At 44.7% G+C, this 15,543-nt stretch overlaps 1 protein-coding gene across 3 annotated transcripts in view; it reads left to right on the top strand.

Moving 5' to 3' along the window:
- The window catches only part of RASGRP3 (RAS guanyl releasing protein 3), a 30,890-nt gene that overhangs the window by 12,641 nt on the left and 2,706 nt on the right, over positions 1 to 15,543 (top strand). For 2 of the 3 annotated variants that reach the window (XM_082216249.1, XM_082216247.1), the window contains 7 exons: positions 56 to 331; positions 5,682 to 5,759; positions 6,710 to 6,826; positions 9,794 to 9,909; positions 10,883 to 11,030; positions 12,873 to 12,909; positions 15,015 to 15,140. In XM_082216249.1, the coding sequence (XP_082072375.1) occupies positions 56 to 331; positions 5,682 to 5,759; positions 6,710 to 6,826; positions 9,794 to 9,909; positions 10,883 to 11,030; positions 12,873 to 12,909; positions 15,015 to 15,140 (898 nt within the window). The remainder of the gene's footprint in view (positions 1 to 55; positions 332 to 5,681; positions 5,760 to 6,709; positions 6,827 to 9,793; positions 9,910 to 10,882; positions 11,031 to 12,872; positions 12,910 to 15,014; positions 15,141 to 15,543) is intronic. The other variant, XM_082216248.1, reaches the window with a different exon arrangement.

The raw sequence follows: 15,543 nt of genomic DNA, 5'->3' as shown, positions 1-15,543 counted from the left end.
AGCAATGTTAAGGATGCTTTTGCGGAGTTTTGCTTCTTCTATACCTTGTTTGCAGGACTGGAACGAAATGACCGAGCTAGTCTCTTCCAATGGGAACTACTGCAGCTACCGCAAAGCTTTTGCTGATTGTGTTGGCTTCAAAATCCCAATCTTAGGAGTCCACCTGAAGGACCTGATAGCCGTTCATGTCGTCTTTCCAGACTGGATCAATGAGAACAAAGTCAACATAGTTAAAATGCAGCAGCTTTCAGTCACCTTGAGTGAGCTGGTTTCCCTGCAGACTGCTTCTCACCACCTTGAGCCAAACATGGATTTAATTAACCTGCTAACAGTAAGTTCCGTTAAATTTGAATTTGAAAACATTCCTTTTCCTTCCACCACTGTCTTCTTTGAGGGCAAGGAGGAGATGTAAAAAGGCAGGGGTGAATTTGGTAGACTTGCTAATAGCACAGATTTCACATTTTCTGGGGAGTGAAACCCAAATAAATGAGAGAGAGATAAAAATGATAAAGACGTGAGAATATTCAGATACCAGCTAGGTGGGAATTAACCCGCAAGGAGCCTTACTTCATTCCTTCAAATACTTCATTTTACATTGTAGATTATTCGTTTCACAACTTTGACGAACAATTTGCACAAAGAATTTATCCTTGCCGTATGATAAAATAAATTCACACCCTCTGCTGAATGTGCACTGATATTGGCCTGGTTTGTACAACATGGCAAACCAAACTATGGCTTCCAGTTCATGGTTAGTAAGGAGAGAACTGAACCACAAACCTGGGTTTGGGCAACGCACTATGCCAAAGCTTAATGGCCCCTCAGTATTTTATTCAAGTTGGCATCCCTTTATATGCCCCTCCATACACATGCACGCAAGTAGTAGCATTGCTGCATAGCCTGCTTATTAAAATTCTTTCAGCCTTTTTTTAAAGTCTTAATTTGTGTGTCACAGCGATGGGGCAGGGCAGGGAATGAATATTGAAAGCTGCATAACAGAACAATAAACAAATTTGGGTGTACTCTCTCTGTTTTCTTTCACTTACAGTTATTTTTGCGGGCATGCATTTTCCCTTCTGAACCACAATGTTAGCTGAAGCTCCTTTAATACAACTCACAGTTTGGCACATCTCCATGCCAATGCTGATTTGCAGGGCAGCAAGGCAGCCTCCATGGCCAGGAGAGGGTCTGATCCTCCCTGGGATCTTGTGGGATCTCACAAGCTCACATGGCCCTTTAAAGGGTCTGGCCACCCAGCATCATGTTCTCTCTCCAACTTGTCCTGTGACTCAGCGTTCACATTCTCAGCATTCTTTCTCCAGCAATGGCTGACCAGAAAGATTCATAAGCATGAAGATATAATTGTGATATCCACCCCATGCAGTTGGTTCTCATAGTTGGGTAGCCAGAGAGATCCAGCTTTAATAGGGAGGGTGTCCATGTGGCTGTTGTAGCTGGAAGCCAAGAGAACACTTTCCATATTAAAAAATAAATATTTTATGTTCAGCATCTGTTCAGCCAGCAAAGGAACACATTATCATCTTTGTAACATTTCCACCTCTGCTCTCACACTGTAAGGTAAAGGGTAAAGGGACCCCTGACCGTTAGGTCCAGTCGTGGCCGACTCTGGGGTTGTGGCGCTCATCTCGGTTTATTGGCCGAGGGAGCCGGCGTACTGCTTCCGGGTCATGTGGCCAGCATGACTAAGCCGCTTCTGGCGAACCAGAGCAGTGCACGGAAATGCCGTTTACCTTCCTGCCGGAATGGTACCTATTTATCTACTTGCACTTTGATATGCTTTCAAACTGCTAGGTTGGCAGGACTCTCACACTGTAGTACATTATAAATAACAGTTCAGAAGCAGCCTTCTGCAGCTTGCCCAAATGGGGTCAATTCAGATTATAAGGAGCACTGTATTTTACACTCTTGTTTCCACCGGGGTCCTTGGTCCAGTTTTATATCTGGATATTTGGTATTCTTCCATTCTCTCTATTCGTTGCTCAATAAATACATTGAAACTTTTTCCATCCTGATAGATACGGCTGCAGCAAAATAACAAGATGACTGAAGGGGAAAGTGGGCTGCAGGAAGATTGCATGCAGTTCACGTCACTGCAGCAGTCTGAACATTGGCAGCAGCTGTTGGTGTTGACGTGCGCTTTGCTGAATTTTATATAATTCAATCTGTATAAGGAGCTGAAGTGCAAAATGGGCTTCTTTCAGCTTTGCTAAAGCATTAGTGAGAGTGAACCTCCTGTCTCCTGTAGCAAAATACAGAGAAGCTTCCCTGGAGGATTCTTGCCCTGATAATTCGTTGCAGTTATTGTTTACATTTTCAGGATTGCCATTATTATTATTATTATTATTATTATTATTATTATTATTATTATTATTTTATTATTATTATTTTATTATTATTTATTAAATAATAATAAATAATATTTTAAGACACTCAAGGCCATTGTTTTAAAGAATCATTACAAAACTGCTGCCTTCTTTCCTATAATCAAAACTAATCAGTTTTAGCATTGAGGCGGCATTGCAGAATTAATGTCCACTGCAGCTGGTACAACATTCAGGCCTCCATCCCTGTGTCTAGTGGGGCTGTGGGTTTGGATCAACACAAGCTACTTCAAAACCTAGAGTTTAAAGACATAGCCTGGGATTCAAAGAAACACTTCAGGGAATAAGGGTTGTGCAGTGGGGTCTTTATTCAACCACCTTTGAAATGTAAGCACCCTGAAATGGATGTGACTTGGGACTTTTGGATTAGCATATTTCCCTTTTCTACCTTCGTGACCCATATTTCGAGGCCCATTAGCATACCAGGAAGCTAGCATGGCTATTCCAGGAATTCAAATCCTTGCTTAGATTTTAACACTTGCCGTATCCAGAATTTAGAAGGGTCTTGGCTTGCTGCCTACTCCCCACCCCAAACTCAGAACAGTATTATTTAGAATAAGTGACTTTAAGGCTGTTGTCCATTGGCCCTAAATCGGAAACAAAGGATGTAAATGTGTTTTCTTTCTCACATTCATCTCTTGTTCTCCTTGCACTTTCTACCCTTTCCCTTTGCTTGTTCCATCGCAGCTGTCAAACGTCTAATTGAAAGCAGTTTGAGACAGGGCTCCATGTTGTTTTGCTTAGGCTGTGCACTATACAACCAATAAATGAATTAACAATTATAATTATTGTGGAAAGTGGAGGTACACTGAAGCACAGAACAATAGTTTGTATGTTGTGGTCTGTACAAACTCTGAAACTATGCAAATATCTGGAAAGCCCCAGATGTTTTTACAGTCTGTGAAAACTGTGGTGAATACGTTCTTTTTCATCAGACTGAAACTAACTCAGAGAAGTCGTTTTAAATATAAAATTTGAAAACATCAAATTTAAAAAGGGGACGGGAAGAGGTTAACAAGATTAAACTCAAAGCTCTGGGTTTCAGATGGACTCACAGTACTGTAGATAATGAGAAATAGGTCTTAGGAAAACAAAGAAAATTAGTGGTAAATGGCTATCCCTGGTTATAAAATCTGTAGAAAGGACAAAGCAGGGAATGTTGGAGGTGCTGCTGCTCTGTATGAGAGTGAGGCACATAGATTCCCATCAACTAGAAAAGGGACACACTTCTCCACAGAATGACTCTAGGTGGAAATACGAGACCCACAAAATCATGTAGTACTCAGGTCATACTGTTCCTCAGGGTCAAGGGGCTCGTGTGTTCAGCTTCCCTATTGCAAAATGCAGTGATCTATCCCTTCTTCCTTTCAATTTTCTGATTAGTGGTACCTTTTTGTGTGGAAGCCTTGCTAGAACAGTGCTCAGAGAGGCTGCTCTGGAAGCTGGAAAGCCAGCCTCCCTCTCCTTTTCCAACAGGGGCAGCTTTGAAGATTGGCTCAATTATTTATTTTTACCTAATGTGAAGAAAAACCAAGGTGAGCAAAAGAGGGGGGAATGCAATTTATGCAGCACAGCAATAGCCCTGGGAGTCACATGATCAGCTTTAGGACTGATCCAAGATACTCAGCTGAGGGCAGAAAAGACAATGATAAAAATATAAATGAAAACCTCAAAAATTTAATACCTCAGGGGTTTAAACAAAGAACATAGAACATTTTAAAACATCAGAAAAGCATTCATGATGCAAAGTCCTCCTGAAATAAAACAGTGTTAACCAGGCATCTGGAACTCAGGAAAAGGGGTTTGACAGAGTTGGGACCACAGAACTGAAAGCATAACTTCAAGTTTTCATTGATGTAAGTCATGCATCTGGTCCATGGTGGATCACTAATAGTGTTCCCCCAGATGATCTCAGTGTTGTTTGACTTGGAGTGTACAGAGTAAGGCAGTCTTTGGGGTGTCTTGACCTAAGTTATTCAGGGCTCTGTACAAGAACCTTGAACCTGACCTAGTAGCAGGTGGGTGTCATGTGTTGCTATTAGTCTTTCCCCATCACTACTCTAGCTGCAGCATTCTACAGTAGCTGGAGCTTCTGGATCAGACCCAAAGGCAGTGCCATGTTATGATCTAGCCTACGCAGCTCTCATGTTCTTGTTGTACAATTCATTTTGGGGAATGACCCTGTGGTCAGTGAAAGGGAGACCCAAATCTTCTGACTTTTAACAGTTGTGTGGAAAAGGGAATTTCTGCAGGTGCAGCCCTTGGCATCCCTTGTCAATCTGTCCCACCAAAATTCCTTCTGCTACACAACTGTCAAAGATAGCAGATCACCACCCTCCTTTCAATATGATCGTCGTGATTTTATGCTTTGAATATTACCTGATGCTGAAGCAGATGTGTGGGTCAGTTTCTGTTCTGTGTCGTGATTTATGTTTATGAACAGTGCTTTTTTCTGGGGGGATGCAGGGGTACGCATACCCTTAAACATTTTGTGAATCTAATTTTGGCCTCATTGAGGGGCGGTATTTCAGTATGAGTGGGAAAATGAGAGTACCCCTTAAAAAAAAAAAGCACTGTTTATGAGTACTGAGATTTGTTTGCAAATGTAAGGTTTTGCACTGGGGCAAAAAGCAAGCAGGAAGAAAAGTAGCCCGACTTGGACTATGTTCAGGAGATAGCAACCTTGGTGCTAGCTCCACCAAAAACTGTGACATTCAGTGCAGTTTCTGTACAAAACAGCCTCTGTTTCTTCTCATGTTTACAGTTGCAGACATACACTATCTGGAACTGAACAGAGGCTTTGCAGCAGAAAGGTCACGGGTGGGGAAAGGATCATGCACCCCAGACCCAGGGGCATAGGAAGGGGGGTGCGGTCTACCCCGGGTGTCACCCTGAGAGGTGTGACAAAATGGCAGGCGGCACTCACCGCAGGTCCTGCAGCATGCCTGAGCCACACGCCTCAGGTGTCCGCAGGCTCCGCGCTGTCTGCCTGCTGCCTCCCCCCCCCAGCTGTAGGGTGGCTGAGGGCGCGCGCACGCAGCTGGGTGATTTGCCCCACCCCTGTGGGTGGTTCACCCTGTCCCTTGGCACCCCACCCTGGGTGCCGAAGGGGTTTCCTACGCCACTGCCCCGACCCTCCCCCCACAACTGTGTCTGTTGAAAAATTGTAATCTTCTGAAGCCGTTGGAGTTATGTTTCTCTTATTTTGTTACACTTCTTTAGTTCCGCCACAGTAATTAAAATAATACTTTATTATTATTATTTTGGTTTGACTCTTAGCTTTCCCTGGATCTCTACCACACAGAAGATGATATTTATAAGCTCTCACTGGTGCTGGAGCCAAGGACTTCAAAATCAGTATGTAACTTTTTATGGTTTAGGAGTGTTATAACTTTGTAATATACTTGGGTTTTTTTAGTAATATTTATTTTCTTATTTATTTAAGAAATGCTTATCTGTCAGGAAGATCCAGCACTACTCCCCGCCCCCCTTATTAATATTCACAGCAGGATGGGAGGGAATGCAAAATGGTCCAGATCCGTACCTTATTTTTGTTTGAGAAATTGGGGAAGGGGAAATGTTGGAAGTAAATTGCATTGCTGCATATGCAATTGAAAAACGAAATGTGCTTCCTGCTTCAGAAGTTTTGCCGTTTTTGATTGTCGATACTTTTTGTTTATTTATTGCATATTCACCTGTGCCCAACACTCTAGAGTAGAATGTCACTGATTATTCATTGATTACCAGGCACCCGGGACAGTGATGACATTGTTGAAGGTCACTGCCTTTCATTGTTGCCGTTTCATTCTTCCATTGTAGTAATATGCAAAGGAATCGGAGAGAGAAGGAAACAGAGTCACATTGTTAAAAAACAAACAGACACAGGGCGGGATTCAACCAAGCGGTTTCTGTCGTGCGGCAGAGGCTTTCCCACCTCTCCTCCCCGCTGCCCCCATTGCCAGTTGGAGGGGGGACCCAGGAGAGCACCTGGGGTGGGGGGATGGAGATCATTCTGTCAGGCAAGCAGAAACACTTGTGCCGATGGAACAATCATATTAGTGTGATGCTGTATCTTCACTGCAGCCATTCCTTCTGGTGCAACGTTATCTTCACTTGTGATCTATTTCTTAGACTAGAGTTTAAGTATTGCACTACTATAAGGGGTAATGACTTATAGCCTATATCTCATGTGAAAGTTGAAACGCAACTTTGGACTCCCTCTGCGGCAAGCTGCGCATCCTTTAAGAAGTCACCCTTAACTTCATTCACAGTGCATCCTAAAAATGCTTTTTTATTTTATTCGTTAGCAGCCTACCTCTCCAACAACCCCTAACAAGACAGTGGTGCCACTTGAATGGGCGTCCGGAGTCATACCGAAACCTGACCCGAACCTTATTAACAAACACATCCAAAAACTAGTTGATGTAAGTATTTGAGAGAGTGCTCAGAATGACTTGTGTGGCTGCTCAAGGTATACATGGGTGTCAGGCAGGTGCGGGAAACCTTTGGCCCTGTAGATGTTGCTGAACTACAACTCCTGTTATCCCTGGCGAGGATTACTAGGGCTGATGAGAGCTGTAGTTGAGCAGCACCTAGAGGGCCAAAGGTTCCCACTCCCGGCGTCAGTGAAGGATTAGGGATGCAGTTCCTCAACATGCATAGGATTGTCTAGCATAGTATGTGAATGTGCTGGTGCAGGCTTAATACATAAAGCACAGTTTTACAAGGTGAAAAACTTACCATATTTTTTGCTCTATAAGACGCACTTTTTCCTTTCTAAAAAGTAAGGGGAAATGTGTGTGCGTCATATGGAGCGAATGCAGGCTGCGCGGCTAAGCCCAAAGCCAGAACAGGGAGACGGAGCACTGTGCAGCGCTTCGTCTCGCTGTTCTAGCTTGGGGTTAGCTGCGCAAAGCCTCCGCAGGGCAGTGGGGTGAAGGCACCCCACTGCTCTGCAGAGGCTTCAAAGGCTGTCCCCGAAGCCAGAACAGCGAGAGGCTATCCCAGAAGCCATATCCCTCTTGCTGTTCTGGCTTCTGGGGTTCAGAATTTTTTTCTTCTTGTTTCCTTCCCCCCCCCCCAAACTAGTTGCGTCTTATCGTCCGGTGTGTCCTATAGAGCGAAAAATACGGTATTTCCTGTTATTATATTTGAAAACCAAACAATTCCACTGGCAAATAGGTCATGGGATGTGCATGTTCTTAGAGCTGCTTCACAAGCAAGAATATGCTACATAGGTAGAAAGCCATATAGAAACCGTGGGCATGTGCTGTTGCGCATAGGTTCACTTCAGCACATGTGGTATCTACTCCTCTCTCACCATAAATCAGAGGCAATGTATATTGCTTTTGCAGGCAGTGTATGGGGGTGTGACATGTACTGCACCCCGTATACTGGCACATACTGACCCAGAACTGCATCATATGCCTTCAGCCTATAGATGCTGCCACTATACAATTATATCTTCCCATCATATGCACTCATGACAAACAGATGTGTGCATGTTCATCACATGTGATGGTGTGCACATGATAAACATAAAGTTCTTTTTAGACAGTGGGAAATCATGCCTAAAGCACACTGTGGAAGTGAGGACTAATGCACCCTATAATTATCACTCTACAGGGTCCAATAGGTCTAATTGGCTACAAACATTGCCAAAGAGGAGTCAATTTCAGGTGGCAATTCCATCTGCACTGAGGTGCCAAGGTGCCCTCTGGTTAAACTTCTAGGCAGCTGGCCAGAAGCATTGTCTGCAGGAAGGAGTTCCAGGACTTCTGTGCTGAGATCCAGATCTCCTCCCCTTTCCCCAAACCTAGAAGCTTAAGTTTTTTTTGTTTTTGTTTTTACTTCTCGCAGGGGTGATGAACCTGTGGTCCTTCCGATGTAGTTAAACCACAACTCCCATCATCGCTAGCCTTGGTCATGCTTTCTGGGGCTGCTGGGAATTGGATCCAACACCTACCAGAGGACCACAGGCTCCCTACCTTATAGGGTGGCTTGGTGCTCTAGATGAGATCCCAGCCCTGACATCTTAATTTGCCCGGAAGCATCTATACATATACAGTGGTACCTCTGGTTATGTACTTAATTCGTTCCAGAGGTCTGTTCTTAACCTGAAACTGTTCTTAACCTGAAGCACCACTTTAGCTAATGGGGCCTCCCGCTGCTGCCGCGCCGCTGCTGCGCAATTTCTGTTCTCATCCTGAAGCAAAGTTCTTAACCCGAGGTACTATTTCTGGGTTAGCGGATTGTGTAACCTGAAGTGTATGTAACCCGAGGTACCACTGTAAATTGGCATGTGCAATTTTTTCTGCAAATCTGGATCTGGGCTCCAAATTCTTTAAGGATCTAACAGTATCCCTGTCAGCATGTATGAACTGCAGCTCCTTTATTACAAACCCCCACCATTAACAACCCCCAATCACCCTGCGGGGTTGGAAAGCACAGTATTTAAAATCCATAATGAATATATAAATGTATTTACCTTTCTGTTGGTGGGCCTTTAAGCGGAAGTTCACTTACTCCGCAGCTGACCTACAGAATCCGCACCAATAGGATCCAGGGATCAGGTCCAAATTACCTCTGAGTAAATGTGAAGGTTTCTCTTTCATCCTCGACTGCACAGAATACCACATTGTTGGTGTCACCTCTGATAAGGCCCTGCTCCTGGTAGACTCCTGCTCAACTCAAGTCAGCAAGGACACCCAGAGTAGGACCTTGATTGATGAATGAAGTGCACAGGAGAGTATATATTGGGGAAGGGGGAGGTGTGTTTTCATTTAGTGGTTGGTTGAATCATCTTTCAGTATGATACAGACATATCAGTTCTTGATATGAATCAGTTGTTAGAAGCTGGTTTTTGCTTTAAGATATTGGGCATATAGTACCTGACCTTCAGTAATGTTCTTCATTTAATGGTTGCTATCATTATACTTGGGGGACGCGGGTGGCTCTGTGGGTTAAAGCCTCAGCGCCTAGGGCTTGCCGATCGAAAGGTCGGCAGTTCGAATCCCCGTGGCGGGGTGCGCTCCCGCTGCTCGGTCCCAGCGCCTGCCAACCTAGCAGTTCGAAAGCACCCCCGGGTGCAAGTAGATAAATAGGTACCGCTTACCAGCGGGAAGGTAAACGGCGTTCCGTGTGCTGCGCTGGCTCGCCAGATGCAGCTTTGTCACGCTGGCCACGTGACCCGGAAGTGTCTCCGGACAGCGCTGGCCCCCGGCCTCTTGAGTGAGATGGGCGCACAAACCCCAGAGTCTGTCAAGACTGGCCCGTTCGGGCAGGGGTACCTTTACCTTTACCTATCATTATACTTGGCTCTGATTTTAAATTGTGTTGTCATAATCTATTGCTCCTTACTTTCCACTGTATAATTTTCTTGCATTTTTCAGTCTGTTTTTAGGAACTATGACCATGACCATGATGGCTACATCTCTCAAAAAGACTTTGAAAGCATTGCAGCTAATTTCCCTTTTCTGGATTCGTTCTGCGTATTAGACAAAGATCAGTAAGTGGTCTTGCTCCTGTTATGGTTTTGCAGTGCAACCTTCTGCAAGTTTACTCAGAGGTAGCTCCCTACTGTGTTCAGTGGAGATTACTATCAAATAAGTGTGCATAGAATTGAAGCCTTAATTTAGAAGTGTCAAGAAACAAACAGAAATTACTTAAATTTGTTTTAATTTATACTCAGCCATATCCAGAATGACCAGGTGGGTGTTGGCGTTTCCTTCTCTCACTCATAATCTAAACAGCCCATGGAACAAGTGATTAATATTCCCATTTTACATGCGAGAGTGACCACACAGTGTAAGCTGTTTAGTTCAGGGTCCAAACTCAGGTTTTGATGCACCTAGGTGAATCAGAAGTGCTTAAGGGATTGTGGCCACATAGGTAGAACTGACCATAAATAGAAAGGAAAAAGGATGAGCAATACTTGCAGAATCCCTGTTATTAAACCTGGGTTGTATCCTACCCTACCATTCCAAGTGGAACAGATTTCCACTCATACAAGTGGACTTTCCCTTCCTTTTTCACCGCTAGGAAGAATTTGGGAACCCTGTGGAGTAGATTGAGGGACTGCAGGAGGGAAAAGAAAGTCCCATTGTGCTCGTGAAAGTCTATTTGCGCAGCATTGTATATAACCCGCTGAATATTTCATGAAACTCTGCATCATACATAAGTTACATGGAACTGATCACTCATTAATCAGTCGCTATGAGGACTGCAGGTGAAAAGTTTTGTTGTTCAGTATCATTTTCTAAAACAAGAGAGACTATGCCCATGGAGAAGGGACACGGTGCTCTGTTTATCTGCTGCAGGGGCTGCCAATGAGGTCCCCTCCAGACGTCGTTGGACTCCAATTCCCATAAGCCCTAGCCAACCTGGCCAGTAGTCAGGATAATGGGAGTTTGAGTCAACCCGATCTGTGGTTTAGAACTAACAGATCTCTCCACCTCCCCCCTTTTTTTCTTTTGAAACAGGGATGGCCTTATCAGCAAAGGAGAAATGATGGCTTATTTTCTAAGGGCCAAATCACAGCTGCAGTGTAAAATGGGACCAGGTTTTATACATAACTTTCAGGAGATGACCTATCTTAAGCCAACGTTCTGTGAGCATTGTGCTGGATTTGTAAGTATGGATTAGTGCAGTTCTAATGTACTTGTGGGCTAAGACGTGTTTGTTTCTTCATTTTTTATAATACACTTTTTATCCTGCTCTGTTTCAACGGCTTGAATAAATGTAAAAAACATCAACTGCGCACACATTTGTTTTGTAGGAGAGTCTAAATAGACCATATGAGAATGGTATCAAAAGCGAGGATGACTGTAACTGAAGGCACTGGAGTCTGAAACTGAGCCCTAGAGTGCAGTCCTAGGAACATAGGAAACTACCTTCCACTGAGTCAGAACATGAGCCTATCTAGCTCAGGGCTTCAGACAGGAATATTTCCAGGTCTTCCCTGGAGATATCAGGGATTGGAATTGGGGCACTTTGCATGCATTTTTGCACTCTGACCTATAGTACAGCGCTTTCTATGTCTGTCTCATACATGCCTACTCAGAAATATGTCCCACCGAGCTCATGGGACTCGGTGCCCAGGCAAATGTGCATAGCAGAGGTGGGGAATCAAATCCGGCCATTGTATGAAATGGGTCAAATTTGTCAGGTGGGCAGAACCACCCACCTGCTACTTACCTGACCTTACAGTGACATCAGGTGATAAGGTGCTTTGAGGTACCAATCAGCTGACCGGGTCTATTTGCAGTTGGCTCCTGCATCATAGCAGGGCTTGAACTGAGCACCCATCAGCTAATAGGGCACTCAGTTCAAGCTCCACTTTTCTGCAGGGGTCAACCGCAAATAGCACGGCTGATCCCAGTGAGCTTGAATCAAATGCCTGTCTGCTGGTAGGCACTCAGTTCAAGCCCTGCTTTTCTGCACAGGTCAGCAGCACTACTGAGCTCCTATGAGAAACTCAGTAGCGCAGCTGATTTCTGCTGGTTTGCTGTTGCTGTCAATCAGCTGATTGGTTGTGACAGGAAGTCTCCCTTGTCAATGCCCTTTAAGGCTCCCAGTTATGCATTGGCAGTAGCAACTCTACCTGCCCCTCACCTGATGTCACATAAGATGCCAGGTGCAGGGCAGGTGGGTATGATTTGAAGAAACTGGCCTCATGGGACAAATTGGGATGCTTGTGAGGCCTAATTTGGACTGTGGGCTGGAAGTTCCTCAATATTAGTGCACAAAATTGCAACTTAACTGCTGTTTTTTAAAAAATCTCAACGTTTTTTAATCCCAATACAGTGGTACCTCCGGTTGCAGACGGGATCCATTCCAGAGGTCCGGTTGGATCCCGAGATTTCCGCAACCTGAGGACCACTTCTGCGCATGCATGTGTGGCGAAACCTGGTAAAAAACTTCTGGGTTTGCCGCGCGTGCATCCCAAGGTTTATGTAACCAGAGGGTTACATAAACAGAGCTTCGACTGTATGCCAAAATTGAATGAATTAAAAATGTAGAAATAAACTGTGTCTATATGTTAACAGCTTAAAATGTAGCGAGGGTATTCTTTTTCTCAATTTGAATCAAAAATAGTTTGGTGGGGAAACCACACCAAAATGCAGTATTTTATAAGGTATGAATTGTAGCAACTGTTGTGTGTACACCACTTTCCAGACCACAGTGAGAGTGTGCAGGATTGTGTATCCAGCCCAGAGTCCTTATGGTGATCTGTTGAAGTCAGTTCTCCTGTGCTGCCTCTCACTTGTTGGTCCTGGAAATGGCGAGGGCCAGTGTGCTGCCTTGAGCCTCACAGATGAATGGAGAGCTCTTTCTAACAGGAAGGGTGTTGAGAGCAGTAATTTCCTGTTTGCACTTTTGTAGCCTTTTGTTCCTGCCTTCATAATGAGGTTGTTTTTTCCCCGGCTTTATTTTTTATGCCTTTTTATACCTTTTGTCTTTTAATTGCAGCTATGGGGTATAATCAAGCAAGGATACAAATGCAAAGGTACTGTAAATAATGTGTGGCTGCCGATTGCAAGTCATAGCCCCTCCAGTTTGTAACATAATGAATCTCTTAATTGCTGGCAAATGAGGAATGCCACATACAGTGGTACCTCGGGTTACATACGCTTCACGTTACATACGCTTCAGGTTACAGACTCTGCTAACCCAGAAATAGTGTTTCAGGTTAAGAACTTTGCTTCAGGATGAGAACAGAAATTGTGCTCTGGCGGCGCAGCATCAGCAGAAGGCCCCATTAGCTAAAATGGTGCTTCAGGTTAAGAACAGTTTCAGGTTAAGAACGGACCTCCGGAACAAATTAAGTACTTAACCCCCGAGGTACCACTGTACAATGCACTTTCGACCTCAGATGGATCTAGAACAGTGGTTCTCCACCTGTGGGTCCCCAGATGTTGTTGGACTACAACTCCCATCATCCCTGAGCTCTGGCCTTGCTAGCTAGGGGTGATGGGAGTTGTGGTTCAACAACATCTGGGGACCCACAGGTTGAGAAAGGCTGATCTAGAGAGTTAGGTGCAGTGCAGTCCCATGCATATTTACAGAGACCTAAGTCCCACTGTGGTCAGTGATGCTTACTCCAAGGTAAGTAGACATCAGGGCCGTCTTAAGCATATCCGGCGCCGTGGTGCAAAGATCCCTCAGGCTCCCCCACCCCACCCCACCCGTTTCCCAGAGTTGTCAACTTTTTCCCAAGCCTCTGCGGGGATCTCTCTCCTCCTGCGGAGGCTTGGGAAGGAAGCTGCACGCCCGCCAGCCATATGGTTGACGGGGCACAGCTGGTGGGCGTGCAGGGAAAGGGGAGGCCGCCGGCAAAGCCGTGCAGCTCCTCCACTCGCTGGGGCGCCCCTGAGAGGCCAGCGCCCTAGTGCAACGCACCAGTAAGCCCAATAGGAAAGACAGCTCTGGTAGGCATAGCACTGCAGCCTTAATCACTCGCAGGCTGAAAAACTATTTTCATTCTTCAGCTCTTCAATTCATTTTAACACTCAGCTTCGTTTAGATGCTGTTCACCTTGTCAGATGCTGTGCCACTGACTGTTGTTCTTGCTATTAGTGAATTCAGACAGTGCATGCCAAAACCTATGTGGCCAATATGGAGCAACTGAGAAACAAGAGGGAAGCATGTTTCGGGAGTTGTGAAGTTTGCAAATGTACAAAATAAGCCTTCAAAAACAACAAGACTTTGGGGAGGAAAAACCTCCCTGAAACAGCCCAGCGGGGACAGAGCATGTGCCGTAGCCACAAGCTGATAAATATCAGTCGGAAGAAAGAAACCCAAACAGAAAATTGGGGTGGGGTGCAGGGTGGAATAGTGTATACCTGTGAAGGGCATGTACAGCTGGCCCACACCATAAAACATGCACTTCGACATTTTGTTGCAGCTCTTGTTTGTTTGTAATTAATGGCATGTTCCAGCTGAAATTAAGCTGCAGTGAAAAATCTGGCATTTCACAGTGCTTAGACCTTGTACCCTGCTTAACATCTCCCGTAATGGTGTGTGCATTGAAAAGTAATTCTAGCACATTGGAAGGACGCTTGGTTACTAATGCTCTGGCTTGGCCTTTTGTGACCCTATTAAGTAATCACTAACTCCAAGACTGGAACTGCATGTTACAAAAAGCCTGACAAATAGGTTTTCTTAGGAAACACCACTTTTGGAGTGGAGAAACAGTGAAGGAAGGGAGGGGGAGTTTCTCTTCCGCCTGCAACCTTCCAGTTTCAAATTAGAAGCGTATCAGCTGCTTTCCCCCCCTGAAGCTCCAAACTCTTTGGAAAGGGTTCCCCAACAACCTTCCCCTTCATTTTATGTCTATCATGTTTGTACCTGTCAGTGCTGATCATAGTTAATAATGATAAAGAGCATTCTCATTGCTTCACAGAAATAATAATTTGTATGCAGCCCTAGATTCTATTCTAGTGTGACATTTCATGCTTGGCTTCCACTCACATCATGCCACTTACATGGAAATTCCTCAGACAGACTTTGAAAGCTTTTGCAGAGTTGAATTTTTGTTGTTGTTGTTTGCATCTCTTTGGAAACTGTAGTTTGCCAGATCCAATTTTTCTTTTCTCTGGCAATTTATTCCAGATTGCGGTGCTAACTGTCATAAGCAATGCAGAGATCTGCTAGTTCTAGCCTGCAGGAAGTTTGCCAGAGGGATGTCACTGGGTAGCAGTCACGGTTCTTTGCCTAATAGTCCATCATTGCCAGCAGGTAAGAGAGGACAACAATGGGTTGTTGAACAGTTTCCTTTGTTGCGCAACAATTTATCACATGAGTTTCCAAGAATGCAGTAGCCATTGCTTTGATAAAGCAAGGAGCTTCTTTTATTCCCAAGGATATCCTCAATAACCTCTCTCCCACAATAAATAGCCCTGAAGTGAGATTGATGGAGTATCCTCTCCAGTGAGATGCATGTGGCCCAATTTGCACAGCTGATCCCAAAACCTCACTTCCATGTGTTTGCATGTGAGGCTCCATACCAGAGTAGTGACCTTTGCCTGTGAAACCACACAACTTGCTCAGACCACATGATCAGCACTGCCCTAATAATTTAAGTGAAATTGTGAATATTTGAAACACCATTGAGAGAGCCTGCAGACACCCCGTTCCGCCC

The sequence above is a fragment of the Podarcis vaucheri genome (assembly GCF_965113315.1).
Source record: "Podarcis vaucheri genome assembly, chromosome: 3".
Classification (NCBI taxonomy): domain Eukaryota; kingdom Metazoa; phylum Chordata; class Lepidosauria; order Squamata; family Lacertidae; genus Podarcis; species Podarcis vaucheri.
The sequence above is the reverse complement of the archived record's forward strand: the minus strand, read 5'-3'. Positions and strand labels throughout refer to the sequence as shown.